This window comes from Galeopterus variegatus, unplaced genomic scaffold (genome assembly GCF_000696425.1).
Source record: "Galeopterus variegatus unplaced genomic scaffold, G_variegatus-3.0.2 Scaffold234, whole genome shotgun sequence".
NCBI lineage: Eukaryota > Metazoa > Chordata > Mammalia > Dermoptera > Cynocephalidae > Galeopterus > Galeopterus variegatus.
In genome coordinates, this window is record NW_007726345.1 from 610,274 (window position 1) to 626,287 (window position 16,014).

At 49.2% G+C, this 16,014-nt stretch overlaps 1 protein-coding gene across 2 annotated transcripts in view; it reads right to left on the bottom strand.

The window, feature by feature from the left end:
- The window catches only part of LOC103585389 (chromosome unknown open reading frame, human C4orf50), a 79,141-nt gene that overhangs the window by 58,432 nt on the left and 4,695 nt on the right, over positions 1–16,014 (bottom strand). Inside the window, exons 2-5 of one of the 2 annotated variants that reach the window (XM_008566324.1) lie at positions 11,670–11,735; positions 9,664–9,720; positions 7,979–8,161; positions 1,021–1,069 (exon numbers count right to left, since the gene is read on the bottom strand). In XM_008566324.1, coding sequence (XP_008564546.1) covers positions 1,021–1,069; positions 7,979–8,161; positions 9,664–9,720; positions 11,670–11,735 — 355 coding nt within the window. Of the gene's footprint in view, positions 1–1,020; positions 1,070–7,978; positions 8,162–9,663; positions 9,721–11,564; positions 11,736–16,014 lie in introns of both variants that reach the window. The other variant, XM_008566325.1, reaches the window with a different exon arrangement.

Consider the following 16,014-nt stretch of genomic DNA (forward strand, 5'->3'; position numbering starts at 1 on the left):
GGACAGATGGTCAAGGTCCAGAGGCGCAGGTCCATCCTGACCAGTTAAAGCCAGAACAGGTCTGTCTTTTGGGTTATTGACACCCTGCTATGTGCCAGGGACTAAACACTCTTGAGGAAGGTCATATTATCCTCCTTTCAAAAATAAGACTCTGTGGCTCAAAGAGGTTAATTACATCACACAGCTGACAAGACTGAAATCTAGTAATAAAACCCACTAAATAAACATCTCAAAAGCAGCTCCGCCTTACAGGTAACACCTGATTTACTTTCTCCATGATTTACTGAGCACCTGATAAGAACACATCCGTAAACAAATCCTTAGAAGCCCAGTCCACCCCTGTGCCAACAGTAAGCTGCACTGAAACAAGGCCCAGGGAAATTATATCTGGTCAGGTAGCATCTTAATTTTCTTTTTAATAATAATAATAAAAACAAAACAAAAAAAAGTCACTCATGTTACCATCTTTCCAAGTAACACTGTTAGTATTTTAGTTTATCTGCCAGCCTAAGTTGCTCATCGGACACAGATGTGCATTAGTTACATTATTGGCATCACATGAAACAGTCCATATCCTACCTTTTTAAATTTAGCAGAATATCATAATTTCCTTACTGTCACATGGTGTTTACCAGCTCCATTTTAGTGACTATATTTCATTGAGTATATGGGTTAATTAGCAATACTAAGGTTCTTTCCCCCCAATTTTTTACTATTATAAATGCACTGACATGAATACACCTGTACATAGAGCTTTTCCACACATAGAATTATTTGCGTAGGATGAATCTCCAGGAGTGAAACCACAGGGTTGAGGAATTTGGACATTTTTGTATTTCTCCAACGTGTTCTCCCTAAGTTGTGAAATGGGCCGAGTAGGGAAGGGAGAAAGTGGACCCCATTCCCCTGGACGTAGCAGTGGGCATTTCCCACCCCAGCCGCCAGCCCACGGTCAGATCGTCCTGCTGGCCTGGACTTTTCTGAGCACACAGACTTTTCCTAATTGAAAACTGCACTGACCTCTAACAACTGCTGTCTTCTCAGACTTGACATCCAAGTGGTGGCTTGTCTGGAAGAAAAGACACCTCAGCAGTTATTCTGGATGGCATAGGAGAGAAAACCTTGCACAGATGACCAAAACTGGGCCACCTATGGTCACTTCCCCTCCCTGCAGAGACTGCGTTCTGGGGGTCGGATCAGCTCTGCCCGAGTGCATGGAGATGCAGATGGGACCTCCCTCCGTCCTCTGCCCACCACCCTCAAAGGAGACTGGGATTTTGTTTTGCTCTCAGGGAACACAGGCACAAGGAAACAATTCTATTTCTTTTACTTAAATTAAATCTCCAGAGACTGTAATAAATGTGTTTTAGAAACTGCTGTTAAAAGAATTTTTTTTTAATGAGGAAATCTGGTGCTCTGATGTCTCTCTTGGAGCCCCTGATTCAATCACCCAGGAATTCATGTCAGGCTTGAACCTGAGTCCTCCACCTGCACCACTGCACAGACTCGCTTCCTCCTGGTCCCCAACCGCAGGGTCTGTAGGAGGTGGAGTGGCAGTGCTAACTCAACTGGTCAGCCCAGCCGCCCCCAGCTGGCTGCACAGGAGCAACTGCTGGATCTTCAAGGCAGGTTAGAGTTGATTCCAGACCGGCAGCCCGGATCCTGCTTCTTCTTGGGGGGTTTCTGGAGGGGCAGAGGCCCTGTGTGCACTGCCAAGCAATATCTCTCTCCCCACATCTCCAGCTCAACACCCTCGCCACGGGTGTCCTCCAGGTATATGCACAGGCCACCCCGTGCCTGGGAGGCCCCGATCCCTTTCCTTCTCTGGTGAACTTCTATGTAGATGTCAAGACCTAATTCAATTGTCCCCTCCCCTATGAAGTCTTCCCTGACTCCACCTGGCAGACTGCAGCCACCTGCCTCTCCCATGGCCCCTGCCATGCTGCACTGTGACAACTGGGCTCTGTGATGGTCCCTGCTAAAATGGATTGCGAATGCAGTGGCTAATACCCAGGGCATAGGTCATGGCTCAACCATCTTCTGATTGACAACTTTATCACACCACCCTTATCAGGAACCTTCTGTACCAGGCATGATGCCTGCTCTCGTACACGCTCTTAGAGACTTCACTACGTCCCCCACAAGAACTGCTGTGTCTTCAAACACCACGACCTCTCACAGCCCCTGCCTCTGCACAGGCAGGTCTCTCCATCCTTCCAGCTAGTAAAACCCCCATCTTATCCTTTAAGGCCTAGTTCGAGTCCTTTCTCCTCCAGGAAGCACATTCCCGGATCAGTCTTCCTCTCCCCACTGCTCGCTGCTGGGGCTGCTTTTCATCGCCCCTGGGTTGAGAGTCAGGTGTCTCCTCATCAGATGAGACTCCTTCAATGTGAGAAGGAGGTTTCAATTGCCTTCACGTCCACGGAGTAGCCTCCAATGCATTGAACTGACTTCTGCTGGCACTGTGTCAGTGTGTGACTGGTGACACATGTGTCCTTGTCTGCTTCCAGCTCCAGGGCTGCGCATCCCTCGGGCTGAATCCTGGCTCTGCCCCTCCTGATTCCGTGACCTTGGCTAAGTCAGGTGAACTCTCTGAGGCTCACCCCATCCATTGTAGAACGGAAATACTAACGTGTTGCACGCAGGGTTTCGTCAGAATGAAAAGAGAAGGAATGTCTACTAAACACTCGACAACGAGTAGGGGACAGATGAAGGGCATTCCCACCCTCTCCACTGCCTCTGCCTCTCCCCCATGTAACTTTTGGGGGAATATTCTAAACCTCATAAAAGGCAGGAGCTAAAGAGAAAAAAATAATTACCTGGATCTTTGGAGGCCTAGGCTTGGGGGTTGCTGACTTAATGAATTAGGGGAGGTTAGGGCTTTGAGGACCAGTTCTCCAATCATCCAATTCTCGCTGCTCCTTTTTTTAGGTAAGATTCCATTTCCAAAGGACCATATATAGATCGCATTGACTAATACCCAGAGGATAGCAAGATGATTCCAGGAGGTGGAGGGAAGAGGAAACAGCAGGATGAGAGGAGGTAAAATTAGCAGGCTCCTTACTAGGTCACCTGCATCTCTTCGGGATCCGGATGACTCCCCGCTGCCAGCACGGCCAAGGTCCCTGACCTACCTCCCCAAGCGAAGCTTTGGCTATGCTTGAAGGTGCCCCAAGCCTGTGGGTGCCTGTGTGTGACAGATGCTGTGCTGGGCATTTGACTTGGCGTAGCCCTGGAGGGGACATCAACCCCGACTTGGCCTAAGAGGACAGGTGGCTTAGAGAGGTGAAGGGCAAGCACCAAGCTCATGGGGGTGGTGGGTAATTGTTCAGAATCAGGGTGGCTTCGTCTGCAGGTGAATCTCCGTGTCTAGAGAGGGTGCAGTAAACCACACATCCCAGGAGCAGCAGGAGCTCGGGAGGGGCCAACTCCTCAAGTTCTCTGATGGGACCCTCCATCTGTGGAGCACCCCACAGGCCAGAGCCTGGGCGAGGTCGCTTCTGTGTGAACAGGAGAGCAGGCTGCCGTATTAGCCAGCGTCCTCCCCGGGTGAGTCCCAGCACCCTTGCCCTCCTCTCCTTGGTGCCCGGGGAATCTACCTCCAAGGTCTCGGGGTCAGGGAGAGGGAATGACGCAACCGGATACAAACAGCAAAGACCTTTCCTTCTCCGCTTGTGAATGTCAACAGCCCAGGTGCAGGCAAAAGCCAAAAAACAGGTCACCTGGGACTGGGGGTTGAGGGGGAATTGAAGAGAAAGGGGTGAGGAGAAGCTGCCCGGAGCCCTGCCCACCCAAGGCAAGTTTGGGGAATAGGGTGGAATTAAGGAGCCCCAGAGAGGTTTTAGGAACCAGAGGACAGAGGGAACCTGCTCTCCCCTTGCTTCCATCTCCAGCTAGAGTCAGGAAGGTGCCAAGACCCCAGTGTTCCCAGCTGAAGGCACAGTGGGGAGCTGCCCAGGCTGACCTCATGGAGCCCCCCACCCCTCAGAACAGATAGATGCCTGAGCTGGGGAGCGCCAGCAGAGCTGGGGGAAGGAAGCCGGGCAGACACAGGGGGGACCCATGGATGCTGGTGACCAGGACGACACATCCACTGATACCAGCACAGCTTGATGGCAGTCCCCACCCCACTGCCATGCATCTGCGGAAATGGTATGGATGCTGAGCTGATTGAGGCTCCGTTTCCACCACCCACCAAAACCAGGGCGAGAAAAGAAAATGGAAAGAGAAAGTCGCAGTCGTGTGCAGCAGGGAGCTGCAGTCACTGAGCCCACCAACTGGCCACACCCCCACTCCCAAAAGGGCAGATTCAGCTCTGAATCGCAGCGGCCACCCCTGGAGGGCAACCGCAACCAGCTCCCGGACCATTCTGTGGCTCAGTCCCCAGCTCCTGTTCCATGCTGAGGCTCAGTCTCCAGCTCCCGGACTATTCTGTGGCTCAGTCCCCAGCTCCTGTTCCATGCTGAGGCTCAGTCTCCAGCTCCCGGACTATTCTGTGGCTCAGTCCCCAGCTCCTGTTCCATGCTGAGGCTCAGTCTCCAGCTCCCGGACTATTCTGTGGCTCAGTCCCCAGCTCCTGTTCCATGCTGAGGCTCAGTCTCCAGCTCCCGGACTATTCTGTGGCTCAGTCCCCAGCTCCTGTTCCATGCTGAGGCTCAGTCTCCAGCTCCCGGACTATTCTGTGGCTCAGTCCCCAGCTCCTGTTCCATGCTGAGGCTCAGTCTCCAGCTCCCGGACTATTCTGTGGCTCAGTCCCCAGCTCCTGTTCCATGCTGAGGCTCAGTCTCCAGCTCCCGGACTATTCTGGGGCTCAGTCTCCAGCTCCCGAACTATTCTAGGGCTCAGTCTCCCTCTCTTGGACCATTTGAGGCTCAGTCTTCTCCTCCATGAGTGGATGTTCAGAGTATGAAGTGAGTTAATCCACTGAAGTGCCACATGAGGAAGGGCCGTGTTGGTCTTGGCCGACTTTGATTGGAGTGAGTGAGTGAAGGCCACCTGTCCGGTCAGAACCCCCCAACCCACACCACATCCTCTCTCAGTTGTCTGTGGTTAGAGTAAGCCCCCATCCCAGAGGGGCAGGGGCCAGAGAATGTGAATGGCCCAGGACACTGTGAGCACCCAGGGGCCTGGACCCTCCATGGATGTTTCTGGAAGATATGCCAGCCCTCCACAGCCCAGCCTCGGGGCTCCCAGGACCAGCCCCTTGGTGTTCCAGCACATCCCACCCCAAGCCCATTAGTGTCTCCCCAGCCAGCCAGGCAGCCCTCCCGGGCTCTGAGCCAGAGCCAAAGGCCTCCATCAGGAACTCCATCTGTGTTCTCTGAAACAAGTTATTGCCTATAAAACAAGGAGCTATGGACCCACTTCCTGCCCAGCTGCCAGCGGGAGCTGCCACCACCATCATGAGGGACAAGATGCTCCTCCCCCAGGGCTCTGCTTGGCACCTGGGCCTTGGGGCAGAGGCACGGCTCCTTGGACTCTGCAGCCCAATCTGGCCCACATACCCACTGGATTCGTCTTCCCTGTGACCCTGCTGCAACGCCTAACTAAAGAACCAAGTGCAAATGCCCCTGTGGGGGGTCAGGCGCCCGTGACCTCCTATCCCGCCTAGACTCCCACCTCTCCTTTCACATCTCCTCCCACCTCTTCTCCCTCAAGACCCCACATTGCAGCCAGCCTGGAGCTCTCTTAGTTTCTTAAACACATTACAATTTTTTTTCACTGCCTTATACCTGGACAGATTCTGCTCACTGAAGATTGGACTCCCAGTAACAAGAGAGACCAACTCATTGAGGGCTTAGTGTGGGCCATCTTCCCAACAGCTGTGGTTAGCACCCCTCTCCCACAGGGGTAGTAACTCCAGTGACTGTAGAAAGATACCCTAACACCACGTTCAAAGCCTAGGTTCAGTGCTGAGAGAAGTTACTTAACACGCTGAGGGCTGAGTTAGAAAGCTACTTACAGATGCATGTCTTTGGGCAAGACCTGTAACCTCTCTGAGCTTCAGTTTTCTCACCAGGAAAGGGGCTAATAATAGTGCCTTCCCCAGGGAGGCTCACCTGAGTTCACTCACAGCAAATGCTTAGCACAGTGCCCTCCCCAGCAAGGGGTATGTGTAAGTGTCCTCTCTTGAGGACATAGAGCTAGATGCTGGGAGAGCTGAGATTTGAACTCAAGGCTCCCTCCTGCCAGCTGCCCACACAAGGACCAGGTTCTTACTATGTGGGAGACCCTGTACAAGGTGGTCAATGAGTGACCAATTCATGCATCATGACAATCCTGCCAAGCAGGTTGCACTATTCCCATTTTACAAGAAATCTCAGGCTCAGAGAAATGAAGGGTCTTGCCCAAAGACACACTTTGGCCTGTGCAATAGTTCTATTTGTCACGGGAAATTAATAAATTAATGTCTGGTCTATACATCAGTCTCTGTGAGTTTGGTCATTGTAAGTCAGCCTGTCCAACCCCGGTGAATATTTCAGTTCTAGTTTCAGGACCTGCAAGACCAAGGAGTAACCCTTGGAAGGTGCTCAGTTCTGTGCCCATGCAGCACCCAGCTGGCCCTTCAGGGTGACACCCACTGCATCTGATACTTCCCTGGAACTTGGCTTTCAGTCCTGCCTCTCTCCACAGAGTTACTGGACCCCTGTGCACCCCAGGGACTGTACCAGGCACTTCAGCAAAATTCTACCCTCTTTCCTCATCCTACCCTAGCTCTGAAGGAGGCTTGAGCCTCTCAGGCAAGAGAAGAGCATTAGACTGGGAGTCTGGAGCTCTGGATTCAAGTTCTGGCTCTGAACCAAGTCACCAATGCCTCAGCAAGGCTCTCAGCCTCCGGGTCTCCACCTCCTCAGCTACGCAGCAATTTGGACCAGGGGACATCTGAGACTCTCTGAAAACTGTGCGGGAAAGGAAGGGACAGAGGAGGTTGGCCTTGCAGAGGCCAGGCTGGGAAGGGCTGAAGAAGGAGACTCAGACCTGGTGCCAAGTAGCCGGAAGCAAGCCTGCAGACAGTGCCCTGGAGAGAGCGTGGAAACCAGCTCAGGCCATGTTTACTGTGGAGGCTGCATTCCGCCCTCTCACCATAAGGAGCTGAGCTAGTCTGGTGGGGGCGTTGCTGGCTTGTGCCCAGGAACAGGGCTGCATGCATGTGCCTGGGCAGGCGGGACTGAGCAGCCACAGGGGCCTGAGGCACTGCTGTTCAGAGTCTGGCAGAGACCTTGGAGCGCCTTGACCAGACCTGGGCTAGGAGAAACGGCACCGTCACCACCCGTGTGACCTTGAGCAAGTCTCCTAACCTCTCCAGCCTCAGTTTCCTCTTTTGTTGACCATTAGGAGAGGAGATCTTCATTCATTTGGTTCACTGTTTTATGCATTCAATGAACATTTCCTGAGCAGCTTCTCTGTGCCAGGCACTGGGGAGACAGAGATGGCTACAGAGTGACTCTGGCCCCAACAGAGAGGTGCCAGGAAAACTCCCACAACGGTACAGGAAAATCCCTCATATGTGCCACGTCACACATGTTCATGTGCAATGAAGGACAGAGAGGGTGTGGCTAACTCTGTGGTCCACGGGATTCAGAGCAGACCGCCTGGCAAGGTCACACTTTGTACTGTGCCTTGAAGGATGGATAGGAGGCTGATGGGTGGACCAAGCATCCTGCCAGAGAGATGCCAAGTGCAGAAGTCGAGGCACTCATGAAAGAACTGTCTGGTGACATAAAGGTGGTGATGCTTGTATGGCACTGAATTAAACTTGCTGTTTGTGTCTGTCTCTGCACCATGTCATGAGCACTTTAAGGGTGATGCTCACCAGAAGCACCTTCCTATGCTGGCTCAGAGCACAGGTGCTGGCCAGCGGGCAGAGGAGGTAGGGGAGGAAGGAGGGGAAGCTCGGGTTAGGCACATGGATGGGGTGGATGTGTTCACAGCCCCAGAGCAAGCAGGGACAGGGACAGGGCTGTCTGTGGGGATCTACCTCTGGGACTCCCGGAGCCAGGAAGGTGGCCGCGTACTCAGCCAGTGCCACATCATTCACCATGTTCTGTGCCAGCTCAGAGAGCAGGAGATTCGCTGACCCATGTCTGTGCAGCTCCTGCAGCAGGTGAGCAATTAGGCAGTTCCTCTCCCGGCACTTCCGGACCAGGGAAGCCAGCTTGGCCTGAAAGAGTGAAGTCCATGGATTCAGGGCTCCCATGGGATCTGCACGGCTGAGCTGGGGGCAGGGTGGGCTGGGGATAGACCAGCTCCCTGCTCTCTACCCCCAGCTCTGCCCTAGCTCAGCAGCAACCGCCTTCTTCCTGCAATGCCTCCCTCCACCCAGAAGCCAGAGCTGCTTTGAAAACACCCCCCAAGGGCTCTCCACTGCCCTCCCAGTGGGGTCCAGGTGCAGGACAGCAGGATCAAGAGCATGGATCAGCTCTGGGACCAAGCTCCTATCCATGCCTCAACTTGCCCATCTGTCCAATGGGGGTTGCTAAGGACACCAGGATAAAAGGAGATGGTGCAGGCAGAGCACCCAGAGTGTCGTGTTTTTATTATCTCCAATGTGCAAAGCACTTTATAGCTTACAAGGGGTTATGGTCTTCGTTTAAATAAGTGGTCCATGGGCTGGCCAGTTAGCTCAGTTGATCAGAGTGCAGCCTTATAACACTAAAGTCGAGGGTTTGGTTCCCTGTACCAGCCAGCCGTCAATAAATAAATAAACATATAAATAAACGGTCCATATCAAATGACGTCAATAAGAGAGAGGAGGATGAAAACCTCCCATTTTCAGAGCTTTACAGTTTACTCTCCACTTTTCCATCCATGACGTCCACAGAGTCTCATCAGGAATTATTTCGACTTCTATTTAACAGATGCAAACTTGAGGCTCAGACAGACGTGGGATTCTGGGATGGGAAATGACTTTAGGGATTGTGCGGCCCACATTTCCAATTTAATAGTTGGGGAAACTGAGGCCCCAGGATCAGGTCAGTGGGGGTCCATGGTGTAACCATGTTCTGCTGACACCCAGCCTAGGGCTCCTCCCTATCCACCCTGCCCAGAGAATAGAAAGAAAGGGCAGACCCTCCAGCCTGCACCCAATCCATGCCCACATTTGACATTAAATGTGTCACCTTCGCCAAATTCCATGTCCAGCTGGCAAAGAACATATTAAACCTCGTGGGCTTCTAACGCCATTTCTGGGAATTTGTCCTAAACATAAATGTCTTGATACATGGGGGAAACATTTCCAGAAAAACTGTGCAACACAGTGTTTATATACAGTAGGACATGAGGGAGAGCGGGACAGAGAGGCCCGCGCTTGAGCACCCACAGGCCGGGAGCAGGGCTAAGAGCCGACGCGTCGCGCTTCAGTCCCGCGTGAACAGCCGCTTCAGAGGCGGGTGGCTGCACAGGCGCTCCTGCAGGTTGTACTGTCGAGGGGGAAGAGCCGGGCACAAGTGCAGAGGATGGTGGGACCTCAGACACCCATGAGAAAATACTGGAAGGAAATACACAAAAACGCTGCATTCAAATGGGGATTGGGATCTGGTGTGGCATCTGGGTCTCCTTCATTCTTCTTTCCAGTATTTTTATACAATGGAGATGCACTACATTTAAGATCCTAGGCTCTTTTTTGCAAAGAGACATTTCTTAGTGATTTTATGCACACATTACCTTCAGAGGAGCCACGGCCAGTTTTGCTTCATGCAGCTTTTTCTGAAGTTCTGCAAGCTGAAATAAAACCAACAATTTTGACAATGCTGTACCATCATTTACCACAACTCAGGGCTTCCCCGGGCGAGCCAGGCTCAGAGGTTGTCCCTCATCTTACCTCTTTACCTGCATGGGGACTCACCTCTGGTGACAGACAGAGGTCACTCATATCACTAGCTCAGCAGGATCAGGGAGGAGAGCAAGCTCTGCCAGACTGCAGTGGCTGGGCCAGCTCTGCCACCTCCTCCTTTAGTAAGGAAGCCATCCCTGGTCCCCATGCAGAGGACAGAGCCACAGAGTTTACTGACTGGTGTTAGCACAGGCGTTCCCAGGCCAGACACCCTGGGGCCTAATCCCGTGACCTTGTGCCAGTCACTTATTCTTTCTCTGCCTCAGTTTGTGTGTGTGTGTGCACATGTGTGTGTGTACGTGTGTTATTGTGTACATGTGCGCATGTCCATGAGTACATGCATATGTGCATATATGTGCATGTGTGTATGTGCATGTGTGTGTATGTGTGTCTGCATATGTGTATGTGTGTATGTATGTATTGTGTACATGTGTGTATGTGCGTGTGTATATGTGTGCGTGTGCATGTATGTGCATGTGTGTGTGCATATGTGTATGTATGTATTGTGTGCATGTGTGCATGTGCGCATGTGCATGTTTCTGCATGTGTGTATGTATTGTGTGCATATGTGCATGTGTGCATGTGTGTGTCTGCATATGTGTATGTATGTATTGTGTGTGTGTGTATATGTGTGCATGTGCATGTATGTTGTGTGTGTGCGTGTACATGTGTCTCCATGTGTGTATGTATTGTGTACGTGTGTGTGTGCATGTGTATGTGTGCATGTGCATGTATGTGCGTGTGTGTGCGTGTCTGCATGTGTGTATGTGTGTATGTATGTATTGTGTATGTGTGTGTATATGTGTGCATGTGCGTGTATGTGCATGTGTGCGTGTGTATGTGTGTGCATGTGCGTGTGTCTGCATATGTGTGTATGTATTGTGTACATATGTGCATGTGTGCATGTGCGTATGTCTGCATGTGTGTATGTATGTATTGTGTACATATGTGCATGTGTGCGTGTGTGCATGTGTGTCTGCATAGGTGTATGTATGCATTGTGTACATATGTGAGTGTGTGTGCGTGTGTGCATGTGTGTGTCTGCATATGTGTATGTATGTATTGTGTACATATGTGAGTGTGTGTGCGTGTGTGCATGTGTGTGTCTGCATATGTGTGTGTATGTATTGTGTACACGTGTGCACGTGTGCATGTGTGCATGTGTGTGCATGTGCGTGTCTGCATATGTGTGTGTATGTATTGTGTACACGTGTGCATGTGTGTGCATATGTGTATGTATGTATTGTGTACATGTGTGTATGTGCATATGTGCATGTGCATGTATCTGCGTGTGTGCGCGTGTGCGTTAAGTTCTATGCAGTTTCACCACCTGTGCAGCCCCGCATATCCACCACCGCAGCTAGGAAACTGAGTGGCTCCAACACTGCAAGTGCCCCTCTCACTGCTCGTTCCTGATCACACCACTTTCCTCCTGCAGAGGAAGGACTTTTACCTTTATGTACGTAACATTTTAAATCTGTTTGTCTTTTCTAAAGACCACATACTTTTTTTTTTTTTTATTTAACAGAGGGGAGCTGGATGGAGATTGTCAGGGCCCCTTAGTTTTCTTCCGTATATGGTTCTATATTTTAAAAGTCCCATGAATACTAACAGGCTGCTGGGAATGGTCAACAGGGCCTTGGCTGATTCTTTTTCTACTCTCAAAACTGCCTGAGGCGTGGGAACATTCGTTAATTTACAAGAGAGAAAAGGGGAGCCCCGCCCAGCCTACCCTGCCCTCGAGCTCCTCCTGGAGGCACGTGGCCTCCTCGCGAGAGGCCTGCAGCTGCCGGAGTGCGGTCCCCTGGTCCCTGAGCTGGCACTGCAGGGTCCGCACCTGGTGCTGGAGCCGCAGGACACGCAGCCCGGGGTCCTCCTCAGAAGGCTCAGCCTCTGACTCCTGCTGAAAGCACAGATTGGAATGAAAGTCTTAGGTATTCTCCCAAGTAATTTGCCTTAGCAAACAAAGTACCCATTTTCCTTCCCCTTAGTTATTTTTTTCTGCTTACATTTTTCTCACAGTAAAAAAATTTTAGAAAATAAAGTAAATCACCCCAAATCCTATTATCCAGCCTAATCATTATTATCCATATCCTGTTATATCCATATGTTTTCTACTGTGCACATATAGGAGCGTGTGACTCCTGCTGGGCTTCCTGAGGGGGGTGTTGGGGAGGGTTTAGGGAATCCCAGAAAAACATCCCAGAATATTATTTTCAAAAGCATATGAAATGGAATGGCATTCCAGAACCTGCTTTAATAGATGTCAGTCTCCATTATACTGAAACACAGTATGATAAATGAAATGTAACGTTCAAATCAAACCATGAGATGCTTATTACATCAAAGCTTCATATATTTACATAAAACAGAAGATATTGTATTTTCTGCAGCACTTTTGTTAAATCAGTACAAAATGGCCTCTCACTCTTCTTAGAGCTAATTTGAGGGTAGTGGGTTTCATGTGGATGCCAAAGGGAGTTTCTGGGAGGGGGGAAGGCGAGGGAGCAGCCTGACTTAGCAAGGCGGGAAGCGTGGACGGCAGGGCTGCTACTGCCCCCAGATGGCTCTGGCTCCTAAATTCTGATTCCTCAATTATTTGTATGCACATACACACACACACAAGCATACACAGATACCCATACATGCACATATTTTTCTATATGAAATATAATATACAATATATGTTTTGTATCCTGTTTTTCTCCCTTAACGTCATGTCATGAGCATTTCTCCATATCACCAAATAGTGTTGCAAATGCTGTTATTAATATATAGGTAGCAGGCTGGCCGGTTAGCTCAGCTGGTTATAGCACAGCCTTCTAACAGCAAAATCAAAAGTTCAGATCCCCAGACCGGCCAGCTGCAAAAAAAAAAAAAAAAAAAAAATTGATATATAGGTAGCTTTCTGTGGCCATGCTGAACGCTTGGATTCTTCTAACATTTTGCTGTTATAATAGGCCTGTGACAAAGACCCTTGTACATAAGTACTTCAACATCCCTCTGAGTCTTTCCCTAAGATCATCAGAGGGGGAATTTCTGGGCCAAAGTGCTGAGCATCTTTAAGCTCTTGAACGAAACTGCTAAGGTGGCCTTATGAAGGACAGCTCTGCAAAGAGTAAAAGTTGCATTTGTGCAGGGTCTGGGAGCCCAGAAGCTGAGACACTTCTCAAACGCCTGCCCCTTGTTTGGGCACTCTCCATTTCATTGAAAGCAGCAACCTGGCCGTTTCAAGGGCCATGTTCCTGACCAGGTGGGAGCAGGTGGGAGGGGGATACTGAGCTATTCTGCTTGGGAAACAGAGAGCAGAGGGAGGAGCGGGTGAGAGGGCAGAATCAACGTGACTCCATGGCTGGTCAGGCATCTCCCTTGTTAACAAGGAATACGATAGTAGAATGTGATGTACATATTTTTTTTAATTAACAGAAATTCACACTGCGTGGGCCTGAGATTCACAGGCTGGGCCCTGGCAAGAACAGATGGGTGCTCCGAATGGCTCGCAAAATCCAGCTCCAAGACTTCAAAACAACTTGGCCTTTCTGGGAAGTCTGCTGCCTCCTCTGCCTCCCTCCTCTGGCAGAGACTTGCATGGGCTTTGTCTTAAGCAGGTCCTGAGCGAGCGCCCATGGTATGTTCTAAAGAGAACGATAGAGCAGGTGGGGCCAGCCTGCCTGTTCCATGGGAGCAATCCCCACAGCACCGCTGGGAGCTGCCCGGCGGTCACCTACTCTGGCCACATGCTCCAGCCACATGCCGCACTGGGGCCTCTGGAGCTCTATCTGCTGGGGAGAATGACACAGACAGACGCAATGCCACACAGCATGGCAATGGGAAGCCAGGAGGCCACGGCCACCTAACAGAGACACCCAGAAGCACCACCTAGCTGTGCCATCATGTGTGACAACTGCTCTCCATGCTGGCAGGAGAAGCAGTACCCATTTGTAGCATTTGTCAATAAGCATGGTGTCGATCCTCCCACCATGACCAACTGCAAGCTACCAAAACGATGTCATTGACCACAGAGTTGAGAGATGTGCATGAGTCAGCTCCACCACACCTCTGCAATGAACCCAGTGAGGGGCTATGTGGCTTCCCGGAGGAGCTGTCCCCAACATGAGAACCAGAGGGAGAAAGCAGGTTCAGGAAGGGGCGGGTGGAAGATGAAGAGAATGAGGTCAGGGTTGAAGTGTGGAGTGTAGATGGCAGGGATATAAGTGACCATCTGAAGTGGTTCTCAGGGGTCGATTATTACCCACTGTAGGAAATCCACAAACCGGGCTCTTTCCTACCTCAGAACCTGTCTGGTAGCTTTTCCTTCTGCCTGGAATGTTCTTTCCTGTTGTTCCTTTCTATGCTTGAAAGTCAGCTCAATATTTGCCTCCTCAGAGTTCTAGTTCCTACCTGGTCTGAATAGCTGGTATTGGACAAATAAAATCTGGGGAGAATATATAAAAATAATCTTTTGCAGGCATTGGAAGGTGACCAATGCAGGACTACAATCCTTGAGGAAAAGCAAGCACAACCAGATGAGCTCCACATTTCCCCTGGACTTTTCTCTGAAACATTTTCCAAACCACGGTTCAGGAAATAAAGCCCAAGCTGAGAGTGGTGGTCCTGCTGTGCAGAGGAATGAGAGACTGCAGTTTAGGGATGCTAAGACAGTTGGGGACAAAATAACAGAGAGGACAACACTGCAAAGAAAACCAAATACTGTCTTAGAAATGCCCTCTGGGTCTTTGGTTGAGTCATAAGATATGTGGCATAGTAAAGTATCTAAGCCTTGCAGAAAACAGCAGCTGGGAGGTTAATTGCTGAAGAGATTTCAGAGGTCACACACTGTGAGAGGATGGCAGAGTTCTGGCTGAACCAAAGTGGAGAGACTTTGATGAATGCTCTGGGAACTCAATTAATACCACCAAAAGGCCATGCCCTAGGAGCAAGGGCCACACTTTAGGAGTAATGTCAAGCCCTAGAACTGAGGATAAAATGGAAATAGACCTGCACAGGAATAAGATGATCTGCTGATCATTCAACTGCTTGCCAGAACAAAACTCACTCAACATTCTTTAGAGGAAGATAATAACCAAAGACTTCCACAATATATCATACATAATGTCCAAAATAAAAACAAAAAAAAAGATTCTAGACTTGTGAAGAAGCAGGAAAACATGACTGTTCACCAAGGAATGAAATAGTCAATAGAAGCAGACAAAGAGATGATCCAGATACTGGAGTTAGCAGACAAGGCCTTCAAAATAACTGTGATTTATATATATTTTAAAACATAGGAAAAGATAAAGTGATGAAGAGACAGAGTATTTCAACAGAGAATCAGAATGTCTTTTTCTAAAAAAAGAATAAAATGGATATTATAGAACTGAAAAATACCATAATGAAATTAGGATGGATTTAACAGAAGATGAGATGAAGTGGAACACAGAATTCATGAAGTAAAAGCTGCAGGTCAATAGAAAATCCAAACTAAAGCATAAAGAGAAAAAAAGTAGAACAGAGTTTTCAAAAGATGTGGGGTACAATTTAAAAAAAAACTCTGCACTTCTAGAGGAAAAGGAGAGGAGACATAGGAGAGGATAAAATATTTGAAGAAATAATAAGCAAGAATTTTCTAAGTCTGATAAAAGGCATGAATGTACAATTTCAAGAAGCTCAGAAAGATCAAGCAGGATAAATACAAATAAAACCACACCTGGGCACATCATAGTCAAACTGCCATGACCCAAAGATAAAAAGGAAATCTTAAAAGCAGTCAGAGATAAAATGACACATTTCTCTCAGGGGAGGGGGAAAAAAACAATAAAATTTACAACTGATTTCTTAGCAGAAACTATGGGAGGCAGAAGACAATAGAATTAAATCTTTAAGGTGCAAAAAAGGGGGAAATACCTGCCTACCAAAAATTCTGAATCCAATGGGAAAAAAATCTTTAGAAAGAGGACATGAAAAAATGTTTTTATAAAAAGAAATATGAGAGAATAAATAACTAGAAAATGGTCAGTACAAGAAATACTAAAGTTCTTAAGGCAGAAGGAAAGCAGATTCACAGAAATGGAAGAAAGAAAGAACAGCATGAGAACATGTTAACATATGGCTAAACAAAAAGGATTAATGATTGTTTAAATCAACAAAAAACAATGACTTGTAAGACTTATTACACATAGAAG